Raw genomic sequence first — 24667 nt, 5'->3', positions numbered from 1 at the left:
GAGAAATGAGATTGAGAAAAAAAATATTTTATTGTGTAGATATATTATTTTAATATGTTGTATAATAAAGTAAAAGATGGAATGTTGGGTGTATTGTAAAATGGTATGGTATAATTGATAAACCAGTTTTATTGAGATGGTAAAATAGAATAGGATGACATTTCCCATTGTGAATGCTATAAGCAAGGACAGGATCCAACGATCACAAGCTTGGTTTCTACGAGTTGGCTCCATCATGAGAGTTGCCCCCATTGATTAAACATTTTCTAGAAAAAAGAAAGAAAGAAACTTTTTTGTTGTCAAATGTCAAGGAAATACAAAGCAACGAGAAACTTCCAAGCTGTTGTATCTACTAGCTCATTGTTTTCCAACAATTCAAATGTTCTTATCCTTCTCTCTTTCTTTTTATATACCTACTTTCTATATCATCTTTCTTTTCTCACAAGCTTTCCCATATATTTATCATCAAAATCAAAATCAAAACCAAAACCAAAACCATCCTGGTTTCCGAGGAAAAAAAAAAAGATATCATGGGTAGAACCAGATTGTTTGATCTTGAGAGGCACTTTGATTCTATGGGACATATCATAGCAACCCAATCAATATTGTGAATTTGTGATACACATGTGACCAATCTTTTTATTGAGTGTAAATTTTGACAAATCCACCATTGTATAACATTTTTTTTCCTATCCTCTATGTTTGTAAAATTTTTAGAATATCAAAAGTTAATAACTATGTCATCAATTAAACATTTAAATTTCAAGTTTTTATAATATGAAATTATGCATAAAAAAATTTTTATGAATCCAATAGTAAATAACATAAATTGATACGAAATTTGACATAATAGGGCAGGGCAAAGCCAACTATCCAAGGCAAATGGTAATAAATGACTTGTAAATTCCACAAAAAAAAAAAAAAAAAACAAAACAAAACTTAACCTAATAACTAAGTTTGGAAAATAAGAAAATAAAATGGTTCAAAAACAAAATTCAATAGGATTCACGCACAAATCTAGATGAGACATGGGTGCACGTATGATATAGATAATGCCTATTACTTCTTTTTTTCCCTAATAGTTGAGGAGACATACCATGATATAACAACTCCCGTTAAGTTACAAAACTCTTGATGTCTAATCTCTAAAAAAGACTTTATATATATAAAGGTATAAAAAAAAAAATTAAAAGCCCACAATAATATATAAATCCAAAAAAGAGTGGACTCTTTCTTATTGTGCATTTTGAATTTATTTATTTGCTAATTTGTTTATTGATTCTTATTTACTTTAAGGACATGCTAGAAATCCTAAGTTCTAAAACTCCATTTGCCACATACTATTGGTCTAGCGGTCGGATAAAATTCTAGTAAACATGGAAATTTATGTTTTTTTTTTTTTTTAATTTGGGGTTAACTATAGATCCTTAACTGATTAGATAAAATCATAAAAGAATGAAGTCTACCAGTCAACCATTAGCAACTCCCCTCCGGATTTAGGACTATATATGTAAACTAAATATATGACATTAGTATAGGACCATATGCTTATTAAAAAGAAAAAAAAAAAAAGAAGGCTAATCCAAACTATAAGCGAGGACAGAATCCAACTATCACCAACTCGGTTTCCACGAGCTAGCTCCATCATGACCGTTGCCCCCATTGCTTAAACATTTTCTTGGAAAAAAAAAATAGTGAAAAGAAAGAAACTTTTTTGTTGTCAAATGTCAAGGAAATTAACGTGAGTTTCAAAAAAAAAAAAAAAATGGAAACTTCCAAGCTGCTGTATTTGCTCTCGTGGTTTTCCAACAATTCCAACTTCTTTTCCTTCTATCTTTATCTATATTTAATTACATACCTACCAACTTCATACATCATCTTTCTTTTCTCACAAACTTTCCCAGAAAATATTTTCCCCTATATTCAATTCTCATCAAAACCAAAACCAAAACCAAAACCAACCTCTTTTCTGAGAAAAGAAAAACATAAGATATCATGGGTAGAACCGGATTGTTTGATCTTGAGAGGCACTTTGCTTTCTATGGGGCGTACCATAGCAACCCAATCAATATTGTGATACACATGATCTTTGTTTGGCCAATCTTCTTCACTTCCCTTGTCTTTTTGTACTTCACCCCAGCTCTCTACACTCCTTCCTTTCAGATTGGGCTTTTCCCATCTGGGTTACTGGTTTTGAATTTTGGGTTCTTGTTGGCTGTCATCTATGGCCTCTTCTATGTGGCTTTTGATAAGAAAGCTGGGTCTTTGGCTGCTTTGCTGTGTTTTCTCTGCTGGGTTGGAGCTAGCTTGCTTGCTAGTCGTCTTGGGTACTCTCTGGCCTGGAAGGTAATGGGTTTCTGTATATTCGTTATCAGATTTGTTTTTTGGACTTTATATGCCTTTATGTTCTGTTTGGTCGCTGAGAAAATGTGGAAAAGAAAGAAAATTTAGTTCTATTGATGGTAAAGTTTTCGTCTTTTTTTGGGTGGTTGGGGGTGGGGGATATTGTTTGACTTAGTTGAGGAAACCAGGATTCAATAGAATATGATAGAGGAAACCAGAATACAATAGAGTATGATATTAAAAGAATTTAAAATTTCAATTTTTGTCTGGCTTTCTTGGCATCCAAACTGAGCCTAATTAATTTCAGGTGGGTTCTGTTTGTTCTGGTTCTGGATTATGTTTGTTTGTTGTACCAGGTGTTTGTCTTTTCTATTTATGTTTATATCTACTACTGGATTGGATTTTTTGTGCTCAGAGCTGTGTTTGGCTAAGAAGACAACTAGGTGTCATCTTTAAGGCACTGTCTCAGTTTCCATGAACGGGCAACTCATGACTTGTACGGTTGACTTTGCATTAAATTCTTTCAGAAAGTGCCCAATATTGCTTTGAAATAGTCTCCATCTTTGTTTTGTTTGAAGCATACTAAACAGAATGTCTTTTTTTTTTTTTTTTTTTTTTTTTTTTCTTTTTCTGTTTCAATTTTTAGCTGTCATGAATTATTTTATTGTGGGAAGGTGCTGCTCTAATATGATGTACATCTTGCTTTTGTTTGCAACTCATTGCTTGTTTGTCCTTATTTGGGATCTCCATGAACATGGCTGTGTTTATAGTTTCAAAAAGCATTTTAAGCTTAATAGTTTATCATTGGAGAGCAGGCTACTATCCCTTTGCAGAATCCTTAAAAATCATTAGGATCATTTGTGGTGGTGGCTTCTCAAAATTTACCACTATGATGTCAAACTTTAGTGCCAAATTTGCCACTATGTTTTTAGTTTCAGAAAGCATTTTAAGCTTAACAGTTTATGATTGGAGAGCAGGTTACAATCCCTTTGCAGAATCCTTAAAACTCATTAGGATTAGTTGTGGTGATGGCTTCTCAAAATTTGCCACTAGATGTCAAACTCTCCCTTCCCTCTCTCCTTTGTTGTCACCTATGAAGCACAGGTGCATTTCTGGATTCGGGTGCGGTTGCGGGTGTGGGACTCGGCAATTTTTGAAAAAGTTAGGGTGCGAGTGAGGCAGGGTGTGGCGATTAAAAAATTATTATTTATATTTTCTATATATTGCTAAGCATAAATTATAAAATTATGTTTTGAAAATACAATTTTATGATTTTACAATTATAATTGAAATTATATTTTTAAAATACAACTTCACAAAATATATGCAAGACTGTGTGTAACTAATTATATACAAAAATAATTAATCTATATTAAAATCTCAATTGTTTTATAGGGCACAACTTCACACGTGTTTCATTCGTGCACTAAACTAAATAAAGCCATAGTGCTTCTACAGTTCTTACACATACCTACTAGACTTCTTCCACTCTTTTTTGTTTCTCTCTCTCTCTCTACAATCAACCCATGGAAAACTACTCCTTCACTTCATACCCTGATTCCAGCAAATCCTTGCTGCATTCACACAAAATTGACTTTGAGAATCCGCCGCCGTGGGACGATCAGCCTCACCGGCACTACAAAGTGAAGTTCATGTGTAGCTATGGCGGCAAGATCCACCCTCGTCCTCACGACAATCAGAACTACTCCTTTATTTATTTATTTTTTTTATAACTTGAATTTCGGCTTGAATCAACGCCGGTACGACTTGACTTGGTGTGTTTGGGCCGATATGGACCGATTTGGCCCGAGTCAGTGCGAATCAGGAAACGAAAAAAAAAAAAAAATAATAATAATAAAAACTGGGCACAGCACCGACACTCGGGCAGCGGCAACACGCGATCGGGCTGCGTCAGACGCGGGTGCGGCGCCCATTTTGCCGCGTCCGTGCTCCTAGGTCGTCACCCCTCCATCTCCCCAACCCTCGGCCCCAAGTCAATTTTATTCTTTATGTGCTTTATGTAATTGCGCGAGCGACACCGCGTTGGGCCACGTCAAACGCGGGTGCAGCGCCCATTTTGCCGCATCCATGCATCCCAGGTCATCACCCCTCCATCTCCCCAACCCCCGGCCCCAAGTCAATTTTATTCTTCATTTGCTTTATGTAATTGTTAGTAGGTATGTCCCTTGTTTATTACGTTTCTTTTCAGACAGTTACACATTAATCTGAATTCAGTACATTGATCTTTATCAATTAAATAGTCAATGCTAAAGACAGAGTGGTAAAGACAAACAGTGGAGTTACAATAAGCATATGGTTGTTTTTTCATTCTCTTATAGTAACATAGAAACACAGGTAATAAGTTCATGTTCAATTTTTGTTTCATCCTTTCTGATATAAATTCTCTTTCTTGTCTTGTTGACTGTAGAGGATCCTAGTTAAGCTTGCTATAGGCTTATAGCATATAGCCATATATCCTATATTAACATTGACATGGATATCATTTCTGTCTTATAGCTGCACTTTTATGGCTGATTTGTTTCATAAATAAGTTTTGCAGTCTTGTGTAAGATAAAATGCTTGGTTTCATGCTCATAGGTTAGGTATTTTCTATTAAAACATATAAGTGATATCAATCAGGAGACCTTATAGATCCTAACTTTTTCATTATTAGGCTGGTGCCGCCATTGGGTTGTTCTTGAATTTTGGATTTGCACATCTATTCATCTCTTTTTCTTTCCTTCCTCTGCTCCCCTCAGGAAAAGTTTTCTTTGCTTTCCAAGATATTGTCATTTTTTTTTAATGTTGCAATACTGAATACTAAAAATTGCTGTTAGTTTGGAGGCTATGTCGAAAATATACAAGGGCTTAAGCTAGTCATTGGGAAATACTGTAGAGCATGAGTGTGTCAGTGAAATCATCCTATAGATGTTTGAATGTGGTATTAATAAACTAGTGGCCAATCTTGAACTGCTTGATTAGCTAGCGAGGTTTCTTTTAAAGTTTTTGGAAAAAACAAGAATTGTGTGTATTATACCCTATGCATTTGATATTCTCTGGAATTATACTTTGTCATTCCCAATTCAAGACAAAATAGTGGGAACCAGTTAGGACTTAGGGGTTCCTTAGTCACATTATGAGGCTCATCTGGGTTATCTTAGTTGTTTATTTTGTGTACATAACTAAATACCTTTGAAATAAGATTATGAGGCTCATCTGGGTTATCTTAGTTGTTTATTTTGTGTACGTAACTAAATACCTTTGAAATAAGTGTATGTTACAGTTATGATTTTGGAGCATTTGCCAGAAAAAATATTATGATGAAATAAAAAAATGCTTCAATAATAAAAAAAACATTTAGAGAACACTGAGATGAACTGTGTCAAGAAGTGACAAAAACAAAACAAACAAACAAACAAACAAAAAGGGGTTTCTCAATCAGAACTTGAAGTTAAAAACTAGAAATGATCAAGCATTTAACAAACTATGGAGCAATTTTCCTTCTTTCCATGAGAACAAGTAGGGAAGTGCCATTTAATCCATTTGATATGGTATCATATTTAAACTGCAGTTGGGTATGGCCAAATACCTCGCACAATATAATAATTGGAGAAAAATTTATGTGTGTCTTGCCTCTGCTACAATCCTACAAAGTTGGTGACCAGGGTCCAGGGTTGACCAAAACATCCCTTTCAGTCTCAACTCTCAAGAGAAAATGTTCCCCACAATTTTTTTAGACACTCAACCTGCATTATGACTAAAAGCCAGATTTTTGTTTCTTTTATAAATTTGCAAGACAAAACCCCTGGATGAATCTTCAAGTGCCCCTTGTGAGTTGTGGCCCTTTTTTCTCTTTTCTTTTTACCCTGTGGAATTTGATGGCAATGTGCTGAAGATCCTAGTTTCTTCTTTCCCTTGAGATCGATTCAGTTTTTATATCATGAGAATTGATCAAGTCAGTAGCAGGACTGGTTGGTGTGAAATTTTTTACCCATCAGTTGTGAATTATAAATCTTTACTACTAAAATTCACCCATGGAAAATAGGACTATTAAAGTATAATTCCTTAACTTTTTTGACAATTTCTTCATGCATTGTCACTTGTCAGACCTACTGAGTTTTAAATGTCTTTAACATCAATTATGCAGGTTGTACTAGCAGCTCAGTTGATATGTTGGACTGGACAGTTTATTGGCCATGGGGTGTTTGAGGTAATTACCCTCCTTGAGCATGATGCATTGCTTGTTAATTCCTATCATGTTGAACATTTCACAAATTTATCTTTGTTTGTAGAGACGAGCGCCAGCTCTTCTGGACAACCTTCTTCAAGCCTTCCTAATGGCTCCTTTCTTTGTATTGCTTGAGGTAGCTATTTATAATCCTCAATTAAGTCTAAGGGTATTTTTTTTTCCTCATTTTAAAAATGATTTGAATATGCTGTTCTTTTTGGTTTGCAGGCTCTTCAGTCAATTTTTGGATATGAGCCGTATCCAGGGTTCCATTCAACTGTGAAAGCAAAGGTAGATAAAGAAATCCAAGAATGGAAAATCAAGAAACAAAAGAAAATCTCTTAGGCTTGAACGGTGCATGTATAGGTGAAAATAAATTTCAGTTAATCCTTTGTAAAGGACAAGAGAATTGGTTTTTACTCCCACTTCTGTTGAGCTAAAGTTTATGATATATATATTTATAACTTTATCTGGACTTCTTAATATAGTTTGTGAACCCATTTTACCTTGGAAGGTATGTCTGCACTACAAAGAAAACCATCTTGTATGTTTGTAAGAAAACCATCTTTCTCATATTAATGAACTTGAGCAGTACATGTTCTTGTATGTTTGCCACCATCTTCAGTCTCCATCTTTAACCTCATACTGCCTTGAATGCCAATGAAGCTATTACCAGGCGCTGGTTTCTGAACTCTTCTATCTTGCATTGCTTTTCGCACTCTGATCATTTCACTCCATTGACCTACGCTAGCATACATGTTTGCAAGGAGAACAAAATCACTGCTATGATCTGGTTCTAGTTCCAATAGATGGCTCCTGACCTTCTCCCCAAGCTCAACATTTCCATGCACCCGACATGCAGCCAACAATGTCCTCCATACAATGGCATTGCATTCCATTGGCATGCTCCTAATCAACTGGTAAGCCTCGTCCACCAACCCGGCACGTCCCATTATATCCACCATGCATCCATAATGCTTTATTGTTGGTTGGATGTGGTAGTCTTTGATCATAACACTAAAATATCTTTTCCCATCATCTACCATCCCTGCATGGCTACAAGCGCACAGAACTCCCAAGAAAGTAACATCATTTGGTTTCACAAGCTTTTCTTCTAACATTTTTGAGAAAATTGCCAGTGCCTCATTTGTATGGCCATGCGTTGCAAGCCCTAGAATTATGGTGTTCCATGACACTATGTTCTTCCCTTTCATCTTATTAAATGTCTTGTACGCATCTTCAACTGCTCCACACTTCGCATACATATCAATTAGTGAATTACACACCGATACAACATCACCAAGGCTAGTATGATTAATGCAGGAATGAACCCACCTCCCGAAATCTAACAAACTTAATGCCGAACAAGCTGAGAGGGTCACAACCAATGTAGCCTCATCAGGCTCCACGCCACTCTGCAACATCAGCAAGAACAGGTCAAGTGCTTCCCTGCACTTCCCACAGTTGACATGACAATCAAGAATAGTGTTCCAAGCCACTAAATCTGGGCTGGGTATTTCTTCAAACAGTCGGTGTGCAGTTTCGATATCCTTAAACATACCATACATATGAATCAATGTATTCCTCACAAAGACATGAGACTCCAAGCCATGTTTCATAGTATCACAATGTATCTGTTTCCCCAACATAACTGTCCCCAATTGCCCACAAAACTTAAGCAAAAAAGAGAATGTGAAATTGTCTGCCACCTCTCCTTTCTCTTGCATTCTCTTATAGAACTCAAAAACCTTTTCTGGCTGATTAGTCTTCACAAACCCTCTAATCATTGTATTCCAAAGAAACCCATCTGGGTTTTCAATTTTATCGAAAACTAAAACCGCATAATCCATATTTCCATGCTCTGAAACCGCACAAAACACAATGATTTTGCCAATGACATAGAGGTTTTGGTAAAGGCCGGTTAGGATTATATGGGCATGGACTTGCTTCAAATCTTTCATGGTGGAACACCGCTTGAAAAGGGACATAACTCTTTGCTCCTTTTTAAAGGCAAAGTTATTTGGGCTTACAGTTTTGGTTGCTGAATTGGTAGACAAAGAAGAGAGATTGAAGAGCTTTGAGAAAGGCAATGGAAAAAGCAACTGTATTGCTTTGCCTCGGAAACAAAGAGGAGCTACCAGGTTTGTATTTAGGCGGGTAATAACGGTCATCATAACTAACTATTCGGTCCCAGTTCAAATGGTTCTACTCAAGGGCACAGCAATATGGGTTTCTGTTTTTAGCATTGAAAATGTGACATTATAAAGAGTATATAGGGTCTTTGCTAGAACCGAGTCTATTACTTTCTTGATCAGTAGAAAGGAGAAAAAACTTAGGTAGTTCCCGAAGCTAGAGCAGCACTTCAAACTTAACTCTTAGAGACGTTGTTTTATATGTAAATCGTTACTTGTGTAGCACTTCAACAGTGAAATTTTTTAGTGTGATACAAAACCCACAAATATGGGACATATGATATTGTTTTACATGAAATATAACTCTAAAATCTAAATACATATATGTGTCATCACATGAGCAACTCATCGTTTATTTTCATGAATATTAAACAAATTATATATAAAATAATACCACATTGACTTAAGTGTTACATTCAAAATTTAAGGGTGTTTTATTCGGAAATCCATAAGTGGGTTTTACGTACATTTTTGACACATGTATTTCAAAGTTTTTAACCAAAGGCTCTCATTTTAGCATTCAATGCAATTGAACCTAATGTGTTTGTTTGGTGGTGAATACTAATTATCATTAGTCAATTAAACTCCACATGATAATCTCAAAAACCAGATTTTTCACCAATTTTAAGCATGTACCTGCATAACTATTTTCATGCTTAAGGTTCAAAGAACATACTGTGGAAACAGGGACTATAATCTGCCTTTCAATCCAATTAGGTGAGGATTAGGAGATAAGTCACTAGCATTTATTTGAGCTCTTGTAGCAATTGAAGGCCTCGAGGTATGGTCTGGAAGAGCAGTATTATAAGGTAGTGTGTAGGATCATACTTTCTTCTATGTGCCATGGTGGGTTTCACCTTTCCAGCAAAACATGGAAGGTAATCTTTTTTGAATGAGTTAACTGTTAGCCTGCCTAGATGAATTATTCCATGTCACTTTTATGTCTTTTGCAGTTAATAATATGGGTCTAATTTGCCTAAACTTTAAACGTAGAATAAAAAGAAAGCCCAATTTAGATTTGAACACATTGGGCATGATTAAACCTAGTCAAATTGGGTCTGGCTCAACCTGCCAAAAATTTGGGCTGGAACAGCCTAATTGGGTTTGCTCTACCTGATATATGGTCCTCACATCACATCGCATTTTTACTTTGGTGAATAAGAATTGGCACGCACTACATTTGGTGAATTTTATTTATTATTTATTTTTTATAGTGTCAACCTACGGTATCTACTCCTAATAATTGCTTTTCATCATTAAATCAAGACACTAATTGATTTTTTGTGTAATCGAAAATCAAACTTTAGATATTTTATTCGATGACAAAAAACTTTACCAGTTGAGTCAATTAAAATCCACTATATGGTGAAACTTGAAATTTTATCAAGATAATAGATTTTATTAAGATACATTGGAAAAGATAATTGAATGACACTGTTAGAACCCAGGGAGAGGGTCCTCCATCTCTTTTAAGAGCCCAAGTAGAGTAAGGGCTGCCTGAACACCTTAGAAACATTTAAAAAGAAACTTTTCTCAAACACGCCATGAGTGTGCTGATTTGATTTCTTATTGCAATAATTTGGGCTCTGTACGACAATATTCATTAGAGCAGAGCATGAAGATGAACTCAGTGTTGTTACATAGCCTACTCCCCTTTGACAATGGCCATCTGATGAAACTTTCTTTGAATTTGAGGAAACTTAAGAATTTAGGAAATTCTTGCAATTTTTGCTCTCCTTTAAGTAATCTGAAGTTATTTATTCAGAATTTTTATTTTCACGATTACATGATCCTCTCAAATGTTCTTTGTGAACATTTTCAGATATTTTTACATATTAAAAGAACTCAAAATAAAAATTATACATTTCTTCATTTGTTTCTATAGAAAACCCTATGTGAAGATAATTCTTCGCATTTTCTAATATTTTGCCGTATCAAAACAATATGTCAAAGGAAAATTATCTATAATCAACAGAAAGCCTAATTAAAAGTATGGTTTATTTTTGGAGGTTGTTTTCTACTCAATTTTTTTGGAAAACAATTATATTTCACATCAAGCTAAATAAGGAAAACTAAGAGATAGTATTCCAACTCATTTTTAAAGTCGCTACTAAATATAGATAAAATTAGTTAGTTTTTCAAAAAAAAAAAAAAAAAACCCTTTTTCGAGAATGACTCATTTTTCAAAAAATGTTAAATATCGAAACATATGATACATTTAGGTAGAAAGGTGAGTCATAAGTGATTTGAGCTTTGAAAAGCACTGTGAACCCATTTCAATTATACATGCAAAACGAAAGGGTAAGAAATAAGAAATTGCATTATTTTAGCCTCCTTTTACAGCAAGTAGGTAAATATACAGGCTATTCACTTTTTGGGATATCTAGGTTAGGTATTGGGTTTCAAATTTATTGGTCTAATTAGGCATACCAAGGCTGATGTTTGCAATCTCTTTCAAATAGTTACCTTCTTCAACCAAAATGTTTTCTGTCCCACGACAATTATTAGAAAAATGATCTCAATCCACCTGAGATTAAGGTAGTCATGTTATTAAAATTCTAAGTGAGGATAAAATATGGATTTTTAAAGCAAATGCTACTACACAGATTGGACCAAATTATCAATATATATAACTAAATTCATATGCCATCATGCCTCAATTAGTTGAACTGAATGATAAAAAAAATGACCTCATGCAAGACATCTTTTGTGGGTCTATGCATGATGTTATATAAACAACAAAATGAAGAATTTTGGAAGAGAACCAAAAAAAATCCACACATAGAGACAAGTAAATAGATCACTTCTGATTTTTGGATAAAAAATGTGCCATTCAAACTTTCACACCAGAGAATCAGACAACCAGGATTTTGCGGGAGCAGGGGCAATCTTCAGCTTATTAATAATAATATTAGTTTTTTGATTGATAAAATATACTAAATTCAAATTCAACATTCTATGTACCCTGAAACATATGGTTTCTGTAAGACTGATGGGATCAAAGGATCTCCTAAGTTGATGAAAATTGTGCGTTTTGATTAGTTTAAAAAAAAAAAAAAATTATTTGCTCATTCGTTTAAAGATATTTAGTACTTAAAGAATTAAATTGTACATAAACAAATAAGTTTTTTTTTAATAAACCTAATTCAAACTCACACTTATGATATTGTATTAAGAAAATAAGTATTATCTGCTTGTTCATCCATTTCCAACTATAATTGACTTTCTAAAAACATGATAAAGTTTTGCGGTGAATACTATAATAAAATGTCCAAATAACATTTGTATTTTGGAGATAGGTCAATTGTGAGAGTGAGGGAGGTAGGGTTTGATCAATTGAACCGCAAAAATATATTATATACATAAAGCATTACAAAGAATGCAATACCACCAGTTAAACCTCCCAAATTACGTAAATTAATCAATGCAAATAATGTCTTTTACAATAACATAAAGATATTTCCAATCTACAAATGTGAAAAAGAATTTCATGTCAATTCATCATCAAGAGTCAAGACAAAATGCAATTCAAAACTAAAAAATTGTATTTCAAAGATAATAGTATAATATATATATATATATATAGTATACATAATTCATCATTTTGTATCATCCATAATTTTAGGTCTAGGACTTGTTTCTGATCTGAAGAAGAGAGTCAAAGCTGAACAACACACGCGCGGTACCTCCTTCTTTCACCTCCCTCTTGGGCATGTAACTAGCTTAATATCTGTTTCAATACATTTTAGTTCATTAATCACAACACTTAAAAACAATAAAAGAGTCTCTCTTATTTTCAATGTAGATTAAATATTTCACAAACTCCTAATCTTCCATTTTAACTCTCATATTATTTTCTCAAAAAAAAAACTCTCATATTATTATATTTATGTTGTAATATAAATTTCTTGTTGTTATTAGAAAGAGGTTAAGGCATATTTAAACTAATATTGCTCTCAACTTTGGTTGGTTTTTTTTTTTTTTCAACTTTCAAATTGATCCTGTCTGTCACTCTGTCTCTGTCTTTGACCCTGATTTCTTTTTTCACAAATGATATAATAACCTTTATTTTTTTGGTCTTATAATGGGGATTTGATTCGATTCTATAAAAGAAAACAAAAGTGGATATGATTCGAAGGAGAGTAGAGAAAGAAGTTGACCAATAACCTTCTTTCATGAGGCAATATTTTCAATTGACTCACGTGTGTTATTTATTGTAAATTTTTTTTTTGAGAAACGTGTTATTTATTGTAATTGATTGCTTTTCAATTACAAATCCCTTAAATAATTTTTGTGTGGTGTAAATAAGCTTGTATTATAGCTTTTAAGTTTTAACTAATCCCCCACAAGTTTTATAGGAGAAATTGCACCGACTCTTACGTGGCTTAGCAATTTTTTAACATGTCAATAAACATTTCGATTCAAATTGTTCTGGTATTTCTTTTCCTTATTAGTGTAGAAGTATACCGTGTCGGCTCAATAGGTGATATAATTGATGTAATCGCCTAAGGCCCCCAAATAAAAGAATGCCCCCACTTGTAAAAAAAAAAAATATATATATATATATAATATTTATCTATATATTTTAATTAAAAAAAATATTAAGTACTTTTATTGGTCAATAAAATACATTAAAAATGCCCCATTGTATCCTAAAATGCAAAAAATTAAAAAGGGAAAAAACAAAAATAGTCAAACTTCAACTAACAAAATTAAATTTTAGGAGACAAATTTATTAACTCATTCTTGAAATATGCTAAAATCAAAATTAGTACGAGAAAAATTCCTTAATAATACAATGTAATTATCTTGAAATATGCTAAAATAGAGATTATAAATTTCAAAAACAAAAGAAAGATCTCTCATCTCTCTATCTCTCTGCCTCTCCATCTATATTCTTACATTTCTTTTCTTTATCTTGATTCTTGATCTTTTTTTATAAACTCAGTCTAGCTTAAAATCTTTCCTTGTTGATTCCCTTCAATTCACAATAAATTCAAAATTGAAAAAGGGAAGCGTAATAGAGGTAATCTTCTCTCCCTCTTTATCTTTCCGTAACTGCTAATACTGCTATTTATTCAACTTAAATTATATATTTTTTTTATTTCTACATGATTGATTGATAGGACACGTTTTTAGTCATAGGACAGGCTGGAAAATATTGATACAAAATTTTTCTATGATAGGACCCTTTTCTACCCCTCTCTTAATTAGACCTTTTTCTGTTATTATAGGACACGTTTTTTGCATAGCCAAAAGACAGGCTGGACATCTGTACTGCACAGTTAATTAATATTTAAATATAAAAAGGTTTTACTTCTAATTTTCGCCTAAGGCACCTAAAGTTGTCGAGCCACCTGAGAAGTATATATATATTGATACATTTGTGAAGGACAGAAGGACTGATGGTGACTGTGGACATATATCTCCTGCCACAACTACTATTTTGTTCTTCAATGTTCGTAGAAATATTTTGTCCAATGAAACTGCTAGAGTGATTTACAAGTCAACATTCATATATATATATATATATAACATATGCTATAGAATATAAACCCTAATACTCTATAGGTTTCGCTATCATCCACACCATGCGGGTTGAAATAGCACTGGATGATGTTGACAATGGTAGGAGTAGAGTAATTAATATGTAAATTTTGATTATCTTTTAGAATTACAAAGTTTAGATTTTTCTTCCTCCTCTTCCTCTATATAGGAAAAAAGTTATTTATCATTGCATAAATGCATTTAGATCAAAACTTTAGTGAAACGTTAATGGTTATATTATCATTTTATTTTTGTACATTATTTTTTAGTGAAATATTAATGATTTTCATCATATTATAGGAGAGTTTGGGCAAATGAAATTAGATTATTATTTAATTTTTGTGCATTTTAGTGAATCATTAACTATTTTCATTATATATTAGGAGACGAAAATCCAAGTGAATGACATTTATCTTCTTAATTTATAGCATAAACGTGGATTGATACTATAGAGTATGTTTGAAGTAAAGTGAGTATTCAAATAAGTTTTACATCAAATAGTGTAATAATTTTTTATATTTCCAAATAGAGAAATTTGATGTTCCAACTTCAAATTCCCTTTCCCACTTAAAATATATATTAAAAAAAATAAGTATAAGAAATCTTCTGCCTTTTAAATCAACCACGTATTTCTTCCATTATATTAGTGAAGTAGGATGAAAGAACTAACTTCTTGTGATAATGCCCGGTTGAATTGCATTTATAAAAGAAAAGATTCATTGATGTTTTAGAATAAGCCAAAGAAGATATCGGCACCAATTGCTTGAATTAGGAATATCCCTTATCCTTAACTAGTTGGTTACAACTTCCAACTTCCCATATTATATATTAAATTCATTAACTGCAAGAATTGTCAATATCAAGTCACATTAATTACTAAATAAAATAAAAACAAATGAAGAAAACTTCAAACTTACTGTACATGTAGATTTTTTTAATGAAATTTTTTAATATTTTGATAAATTAAGTATTTTAATTTTTTTAATATTTAAATTATTACCATAAGTGAGGAGGGAAGATTTAAACCATAATTTTTTTTTTTAATAAAGAATAATATATATACACACACACTCAATGTTAGTAAACTACCAGACTTTTGAATCATGTTAAATTTTTTAAGAAATACTATAATTATGTGGAATACATGAGAACAATGACATGTTCTTATTTGCATCAATTTCGGCAGGCGGCTGTTTGGTAGCTTACCTTGTATAGAATTTTGCAGGATCTGAGTGCTTTTAGTTTGTTTGTTTGTCTGAAAATTATATATATACAAACAAACAAGCATATATATATATATATATATGAATTGTCAATGATCTTATCCTGATATTATTGTGTCTCATACCCATTTTGTTTGACACTTTGTAACTAATTGGAGTATCCCCAACATGTTGGTTTTTAGTGTGTTCCTTAAATATATTTTTAATAGGCATCCTCACATGGTTACCACCAAGAAATATTCAATTTAGAGAGTCAAATAATAATTTCCAATTTTTTATTAATAAAGAAATTGGATTACATTCCAACTTGCACAAATGATCGTCACACGATTTGTCATACAAAGAAAACTAATTGATGAGGAAAGTCCCCACATTTGTCACATGTTTATCTTTCAAGGAAGAATGAGACAAATAATCATACTTAAGAATCAAAGCAAGAAGGTGCATGATTTTTATGATTTTATTAGGATGGACTTTCATTGGCAAGTAGGCAATTTTCTTATTGATTTGTAAATTGTAATCTATATTTATTTTGGTAATATTTGTGGTATATCTTCTCTAATATATAGTTTGTTTTAGATTTAATCACATTTTTATTTTTATTTTTAAAAGAGGAAAAATAACTAGAAAATGAAGCTTTTCATTCTGCGACAACAAATTTTATGCATGAATGTTTGAGTTTGCATTAATTTGTAAAGGAGAAAGTAAACTCTAATACTCCATTAAAAAAAAAAAAAATATCAGAATTTTCAAGCATTTTAAAATTTTAAATCAACCAATACATACAACGTTGTAGGGCCATAGCCCATTTGCCCCCAGTTTTTTTTTTTTTTTTTTTAATAAGTTTTAATGACATATATATAATTATTAAAATTTTTAAAGGTTTGGTCCATACAAATAGGAGTTGGCCGATTGGCTTGTTGATTTATAGAAGGTGCCTTTTTTTTCCTTGATTTCAATTTAATAGTAAGTTTTGCTCTTATATCTTATAAATTTTTTGATCATTCTTGGTTTAAAAGACTTCATTGGTTTCATTTTTTATTTATTTTTCACTTTGATAGACAGTTTGTTAATCTATATTGAAAATAATTATTTTGAGGAATTTTGATACAAAAATGATCATAGACGAATAGTATTCTATGAAAGATGATCAAGCATAACTTTGATAAAAGATACTAAGTTCTTAAAAAGATTTTTTTTTTTTTTTTTTTTTGTCAATGCCTAATATTCTTTTGTATATTCCTTAGGGTTTACAAGATCATAAGTTTTTTCAAAAACTGTCTAGTAAACATATAAATCAAAGTTGAAAATTTTGAATCCAATATTTTTATGAATTATTACTTTAGTATTAGAAAATGAAGATTTACACTATTTATGTGTATGTACACACATGATGGGGATTATTTCAAATAAAAGTTCATTGCCATAACTGCTAGGTCCTCAGAAAAATTAAAATTTCTTTCATGTAAGCCAAACTCGTGGCAAACTGTCCCCCAAAGATCAATAGAAAAGAAATTAACAGTGTGGTTGCAAAAGGGACACGTATGAGAGAAAGATGGATAATCAATTTTCATTAATGGTGTTGGCCTCACCTTGGTCACATCTCAAAGTTAGGTAACAAAAAAAATGAAATAGTCAAACACTTCACTATGATCCAAATACATAAAAATAAAGTGTTTTGGTGAAGATTTGATTTTCCACAAAGTCCCAAAGCACGGATCGGATCTCAATGCAAATTAAGCTGACCTGCCTAATTCTCTATTATTAATTCTCTCACCTAAATTCTGGACTTTGAATCCAACTGCATCACGACACGTGTCTGTCCCTTTCATGCTTGACATGTCGGACCGATTGAAACAGGGCCCTCATGCTGCCACCTCAGCCTCAACTTGAGGGTTAAGAGTCAACTATTGGGTTTAATTAAAATAAACCAAGATTAGTTAGTATAATTAAAAAAAAATTTAGCCCAAAAGAAATTGCCACGTGGGTGTGTAGGATTGGTTGTGATTTAGATATGATCATTGACCATTTCATTGAATCCCAACCATCCGATTTGTGAGGTTACTCAGATGATTTAAATTCCTCGGACACTTACCCACACTACTTTGAATTTAGTTTCCCGAAAGGGAAAGGTTTCCTCATTCTGATGCCCAAATAGCAAAAGTACTCCCCAATTAGAAAGCACGAAAATGACTAGTGTAAATTTGCATTGACTGACCTAGTCCTTAGAGGGATTGTGTTCAATGTATCATAATTTTTTTACAAATCAAAATGAAAGAAGGAAGAAGAAGGAGAAGACCTATAATTTAGGGAGCCAAATAAATTAGGTTTTGGTCCAAGACTAAGAGGGACTTTTTGTAAAAAGTTACATATTGTGTAGGAATTTTGATCTAAAAAAGTTAGTGTATACAGTGTTTGCCACCATTTAAAAAGATTATATCATGGTAATGGCATGGTATGATTGAAGAAAAATACAGAAAGTTGACGTGGAAATTAATTAAAAAAATAAGGGGATAAGTTTGATTCTTTAAAATAATTCATTAAACTTTGAGTCCATTGACTGCTGCCCATATATATACATTAGTTTTGAAAAGATTATCATTGACTGCTTTTCAAAACCTATTTGGGATAGTATAGCTAGTTGCTTCTTAGACAGAAGCCTATAAATTATAAACACATGATTTCCCTAGAAAAGCATTCGTAGTTCTTTAATAAGTTTTCTCAAAATAAACCCTATACAGCAATAAATTTACAGATTTGAGGCATAAGGTATGAACTTCAAGGATAATTTAATCTTCTTTATATATTGTAGTACGTCAATTTGAATTCTTTTTCTTTTAATAAAACTTCTATTAAATTTTTTTATTAAAATATATATAAATCTTTAATAGTATAATAGAAGAAATCTTTTTTTTTTTTTAATGAAAAAAAAAGGCCCCATATGTGTGATCATTGACCTAGCTCACTTGAACCCATAGAACTCATGGCGTGGGACACCCATGGGTGCATTAGGGCTATTCACGTCGTGATATAACACTTTTGCAAAGCGCACGACTTGAACTAGGCAACTCTTGAATCCATAGGTGTGACCCAGTCTGAGACTCCTATTTATGATATAAGATTATAATATGATCATTATAAAATAAAATTTAAAGCAAATAAAAATAGAATGTAATTTTCCAAAGCCACATTATCGTAGTTTTACTTTACATTAAAATCACTTTCACAAATAAAGCCGAATTCACATAAAATCAAACTAATAATATATTTTTTCACACCAATTAATTGTATATAAAGCATGTTATAAAAATAAAATAAATTTATTTCTCTTAATTGGGATCTGTGGGAGGGGGGGGGGGGGGATTTTGTTCCACGCCCCGCAAGCCGAGTGTGGGGTTTGGGATTTTTGGGGTGCTTTGACCCTGTGACACCTTAGTCCCACATCGGCAAGAAATGCGCCCCACCAAGGGCTTATAAACCATGAGTGGGGTGCATCTCTTGCCGATGTGAGACTAGGGTGTCACAGGGTCAAAGGTACACTTATAGTTGCTCCAAGGGCTTATAAACCATGGGGCGCATCTCTTGCCGATGTGGGACTAAGGTGTCACAGGGTCAAAGCACCCCAAAAATCCTAAACCCCACACTCAGTACTGAGAACAAAACCTTGCGGGCAAAATCCTCCCCCACAGGATCCATAAGAAGAAGTTTAAGAGTAAGAGAGAAAAGTAGTAATTTGGTAGTTATTACCTATTAATAAATGTTTTTAGAGAAAATATGTGTAGTTTGATAGTAACTTGTTGCATAACTTATTTTGAGAGAGAGAGAGAGAGAGAGAGAGAGAGAGAGAGAGAGAGAGAGAGAGATGCTTGGTACAAAAATGAAAAGATTTATTTATTTTTCATAAATGATGAAAGAATTTTTCTTAAGTGAGATAAAGAGAAAAAAATGTGTATGAGTTTCTTAAATTTTTAGAAAGATTAGTTGGTTGAAAGTTTAACAAAATATAATTTTTTTTCTTTAATTTTTTTTATTTTAAATATGAAATTGGTAATTATGGTAATTATTAATAGGATCTAATTGTGATTGTTGTATATATTATATGGAGTTGTCGATTCTACTATTTAAAAAAAATATTATATATATATATATATTTATTTATATAAAATGAAATGTAAAATTGAGAGGCATAAAAAACTTTGTAGGGTCACAGTTCGGGGTCCAGGCCCAACAGTTATGGGGTTCTGGCCCAAGGAGCCCTAAACAATGAATTTGTAGAGAGTGGATTACAGAATTAGGCTCTAACGAAGTGCATGCTAGTTAACTTTGGGCCATACAACAATCGAAAATAAGAAAATCTCCTTCATGTCCATTAGATATACAGTCCAAGGAGACGTATGGGGTGTATCTCTGTCTCTGATCAAAGGCTATGTTTCCTCTCTTCTTCTTCTGTTCTAAGTTCCTCTCTTTTTCCAGTCCCCTCTTCATGGGGACTCCCCTCTCTTATATAGCCCCCTTGAAGTCATCAGAACCTTACACTTGTTGATCATCTGGACCTTCACTTGAGTGCCCGTCCCATCGGACATCTCTCCCATCTTTCTGTGAGTTGTAGTAGCCAAGGTAACAATGTTCGCAAGTCCTCCCCACATTAATGCAACCAGAAAAGTAGCTGCCATGCATTTAATGTGGCAGCTGAAGTCTCTCCATTGACATCCTATACTTTCTTCCCTCTTCCGGGTTTGTGGGACTTATCCCTGCTACTAATACTCGTTGAAGTGAATCTTTATTGCTGGCAGGGTGCATGTTTGAGCCTTACTTGGTACGTCCGAGGAGATATTCCTCCTCGGACCACCTTTTAAACAAGTTTGGGCCTATAAGAATTGGGTCGGGAGCCATTTTGGTGCCGACACCTTCTCCTCGGACGTAGTCGAATTCTATATGGGGCCCAAGGCCCATTATATGATCTGGGGACTTTACCCCTACAATAGCCCCTCAAAATTCCGGTTCTTTCCCTCTTATTCAAGGAGAAAAGGCGGGATTTTAACACTTATAGGGTCACTTATTGTAAATCCTTGTTTTACGCGTGTGGAGGTACAGCCCCACGTGCCTCATTACTGCTACTGGCGTTTCGTAACCCACGAGACGCTAATTATTGTGCTAGGCGGCTTTATGCCCTTCGAATCCAACGGTGGGGCGCCTGATCAACGGTTGATATTTTCCCAATTATCTGGGCGGGAGTAAGCCCGTTCAGTTTCTCCCCGCTATATAAGATTTCCAAGGGAATTTACTTCCATTTTTTGAAAAAGCACTCAAGCGTCCCAGAGCACTCCAGCACTTTCTTTTGCAAAGCATTCAAAACTCTACAGACACTCCCTTGAAGATTCCCGACAAGTTCTTCACAAGCTCGAGAGGTTTAGGATCTTCGCTCCCGTAAGTGCTCATTTCCCTTCCGCTGCCTTTCCCGGCTTTCTTCCTTAAGTAAAACTTCTTCGCGTCGCCTAGGGTTAGTGGGATGGGTAAGCTTGAGAAACTGGTAGACTCTCCGGTCGGTATGGAAGGCTTTAGGGCCAAATACCGTATCCCGTTGGGAGTAGGTCTAGAATATTGCTCCTTGGATGAGGTCTTAACCAAGAGAAAGACGGGGCAGGTCGTCATTCTAATGATAGCTTTCATAGAGGGAGGAATGACGATCCCTATGGGGAGAATAACTAGGGATTATTTGCGTGGTCATAAGCTGGCCCCCCACCAGTGCGCCGCGAACATGTTCCGAATCCTGGGGTGCGTAGACGTTCTGAACGAACAGATGAACCTCGGCCTCTCATGGCACGATATAGTTCACCTATATGAATGTCATTGCCTCAACGAGTCGTATTACCTGAAATCCAGGTCCGACGAGGTGAGGCTGATATCCTACCTCCCCAAGTCCAACAAAGGCTTGAAGGACGACCTTTTGATCGTCTCCGGAGCATGGCACGACGGTTTTCACTGCCCAGTTAGGGCGGGAACACTAGGTGGGGCACTGTAGGGTCAGATCCCTTGGAGGGGATCTTAGTCTCGAGTCTTCTCTTCCTTATTTCAATTTTAGCTTCGATTATTTGCCTCCTCGAACTAACGTAACCCTTCCTTTGGGTTTTTGTAGACAAAGAACAAACAACTCCGCAGCTAAATTTGGTCAACGTCCAGGCCCTTAACTTCCTCCTAAGGTCCAAAATCTTTATGAGTGAGGACGGGCAACTGCGTGCCGCTCCTCTTATCTTGGACTACGAGCCCCTTTCACGCACTTTAGTGGAAGCCGGTCAAGCCATCAGGGCTGGAAGTCCCCGATTAGCTCTCATCGACGTTTCTATACCAGGCTTTCTTGCTCGGAGAGACCTACCTCCCGTCCAATTGCCTGTTCAGCGCGTTCTTCTAGAGGCAGTTGTCCCAGGAGAAGGAGCTGATTCCTCGCACTCATCTCTTGAGGCTCAAATTGACCAATTCCGCTTCGCCAAGGAGGGAGAGGTACCAGCCAGGCCTGTAGAGCTTTCAGACTTCGACTCGGATATAGACCGTTTCTCGGTGGCTCCCACCCTTGGCCTGGTTATTGCTCAGGTTGACACTAGCCAAGAGGTTGAAGAAGAGGACATGGATTTGAAGCCAAGGTTTGGTCTCAGGGGCCTCCTGTCCAATAGAAACAAGGGGCAGTCTTCTAGGAATGCCCCCAAGGAACAGGCTACATCCAAGCTTCCTCCTCCTCTTCCCCCCACAACTAACTCAGCACTACAACCTCTTCCCAATTTGAGGCAGAAGAGACCAGTAGAAGAGTTGGAAGAAGGCAAGGTCAGCCCTGAAAAGGCTAAGCAATAGAAGAAGGGCAAAGAGCCCAAGGAAAATAGAACAAGATCTGTTGATAGCTGAGACGAGGCGGCTATGAGGAGGGAGCAGCGGACTTGGTCCCCACGCCTAGAGTTGGACGGCGCCCCTATCTCGTGGGACGCGACTCTGTAGGAGTCCCAACGAGGACAAGCATCTTATCTGGCTGAGGTCTTATAGCAGCCCCTTCTCCTGCCTCGTGACATGGAGGGGTTTCGGGCTACTCAGCAACGGGATCTCTTTATGTCGCTAAAGAGAGATATGGCCATGGTAAACGAAGACTTTTCCTTATTCAGTTTCTTCATTCCACACCTGTCTATTTTTTATTTTCTTTTAATAAATCTTTCATTACTCCCACACAGGTCACTCAACAAATTTTTGTAGCTGAGGAGTGGGCCAAGAAGTCTCGCGAAGATCTGAACACTGAGGTTCTATCCCGCCTCGCCGCGGAGAAGGCTACTGGCGTCCTCAGGCTGGAAAAGGATCGCCTGAATAAGGAAATAAAGGAGGCACTGAAGGCCCGTGACAGTGCTGAGGCTGGACTTAGGACTAGCACCAAGCAGGCTAAGGACATGCGCCAACAACTTCATCAGGCCGAAATAAATCTCGCGACCAAGAAGCAGATGGTCCTGGACCTTAAGGCCAAGCTATCAAAGACAAAAGAGGCGGCTCGCTTGGCCAGGGAGGCGGTTGAGGCTGCGGTGGCAGCCTCCAACGAGCGTGGAGTGGCGGATACCGAGGCCAGGCTGACCGAGGAGGTGACTACGGTATGTAGGGACTACATTACCATGTCCTGGGTGGTGGCCTTGGACCGGGCGGCAGTTCCTGCAGACTTCGACCTAAGGAAGATTGAGAATATCTTCTTTCCTGAAGATATTCGCGAGATTCCGGGTTCGGTTCCTCTTGAAGAGCCCGTCTCTGCTAAGGTCACTATTTCGAATTCCCTCATACCTGAAGCCGAGGAGGTGCAGCCACTTGTGAAGGACAAGTTGCTTGAGGACACCTTCACAATAAAGGATGTTGTCGCGCAAGCCAAGGAGGCCGTACCTGAGCCCAAGGCAGGAGGTGATCACCCTAAGGCAGAGGTCCTTGCAAAGAGTTCTATCCAAGATAAAGTCTAGGACATTAGCGTAGGACTTTACTTGTAGTTGTCTTTTTTATCATTTATCTCCTTATTTTGCTGAGGTTTGTAAGAGAACGCATTTTGGAGCCCAATGAATGATATTATTTCTCCTTTGAATCTTGTTTCACTGCTTCCTTTTCTGACTTTGTTATGAATGAATTTCTGTTATGCTACTAATTGCTGAAAGCCTAACGTTATTCAAAATTTAAGCAATATGGTTAAGCATGAATGAATGCATGAGAAAAAATGATAGTTAACACTTAGATAAAACTGCATCGAGGTTAATTTCCCCCAAGCCTGTGGTCTGAGGAGCCAGGTAAGACTTGGGTTCTGTTTAACACTTAGATGAAATTGCCCACTAGTTAATTTCCCCCAAGCCTGTGGTCCGAGGAGTCAGGCAGAATTTGGGTTCTGTTTAACACTTAGATGAAATTGCACACTGGTTAATTTCCCTCAAGCCTGTGGTTCGAGGAGTCAGGCAGGACTTGGGTTATGTTTAACATTTAGATGAAATTGCTCACTGGTTAATTTCCCCCAAGCCTGTGGTCCAAGGAGCCAAGCAGGACTTGGGTTCTATTTAACACTTAGATGAAATTGCACAGTAGTGTAGCGCCAAGAATTACAAACTTTCATTAATAGTAGTACCTTTTCAGGTTATTTACATTCCAAAGGCGTGGTACTACATGTTCGTCCAAATCTTCTAAAAAATAGGCCCCTATGCCGGCCACCGAAGTGATACGATATGGGCCTTCCCAATTTGGTCCGAGTTTTCCCCACGCAGGATTTCTTGCAGTGCCCAAGACCTTCCTCAATACCAGATCCCTGGGTGCCAGGGGCCTTAGCTTCACCTTGGCATCGTAACCTTGCTTGAGCTTCTGCTGGTAGTAGGCAAGTTGGATCATTGCACTTTCCCTTCTTTCCTCGATGAGGTCTAAGCTTTTTTCCAGCAGTCTGTTGTTAGCATTGGGGCAGAATAAGCTGATCTTCAGTGTTGAGAAAATTGTCTCTAGAGGAATAACAGCCTCAGCTCCATAGGTCATCGCAAAGGAGGTTTCCCCTGTGGACCTGCGTGGCGTGGTGCAGTACGTCCACAAGACATGGGGCAGTTCTTCTACCCACCTTCCTTTCGCGTCATCTAACCTCTTTTTCAACCCATTTATTA

General features: G+C 35.6%; 2 protein-coding genes across 2 annotated transcripts; one reads left to right on the top strand and one right to left on the bottom strand.

The window, feature by feature from the left end:
• Positions 1-1770: 1770 nt before the first annotated feature.
• LOC126701552 (2-hydroxy-palmitic acid dioxygenase mpo1) lies at positions 1771-7181 on the top strand. Its single transcript, XM_050399722.1, has 4 exons — positions 1771-2346; positions 6491-6553; positions 6636-6707; positions 6800-7181. The coding sequence occupies exons 1-4, from the start codon at positions 1996-1998 to the stop codon at positions 6914-6916; spliced, it is 603 nt and encodes a 200-aa protein (XP_050255679.1). The 5' UTR covers positions 1771-1995; the 3' UTR covers positions 6917-7181.
• LOC126701551 (pentatricopeptide repeat-containing protein At2g36730-like) lies at positions 6829-9030 on the bottom strand. Its single transcript, XM_050399721.1, has one exon. The coding sequence runs from the start codon at positions 8743-8745 to the stop codon at positions 7147-7149; it is 1599 nt and encodes a 532-aa protein (XP_050255678.1). The 5' UTR covers positions 8746-9030; the 3' UTR covers positions 6829-7146.
• Between the last annotated feature and the right edge of the window lie 15637 nt (positions 9031-24667).

This window comes from Quercus robur, chromosome 10, assembly GCF_932294415.1.
Source record: "Quercus robur chromosome 10, dhQueRobu3.1, whole genome shotgun sequence".
Classification (NCBI taxonomy): Eukaryota; Viridiplantae; Streptophyta; class Magnoliopsida; order Fagales; family Fagaceae; genus Quercus; species Quercus robur.
The sequence above is the reverse complement of the archived record's forward strand: the minus strand, read 5'-3'. Positions and strand labels throughout refer to the sequence as shown.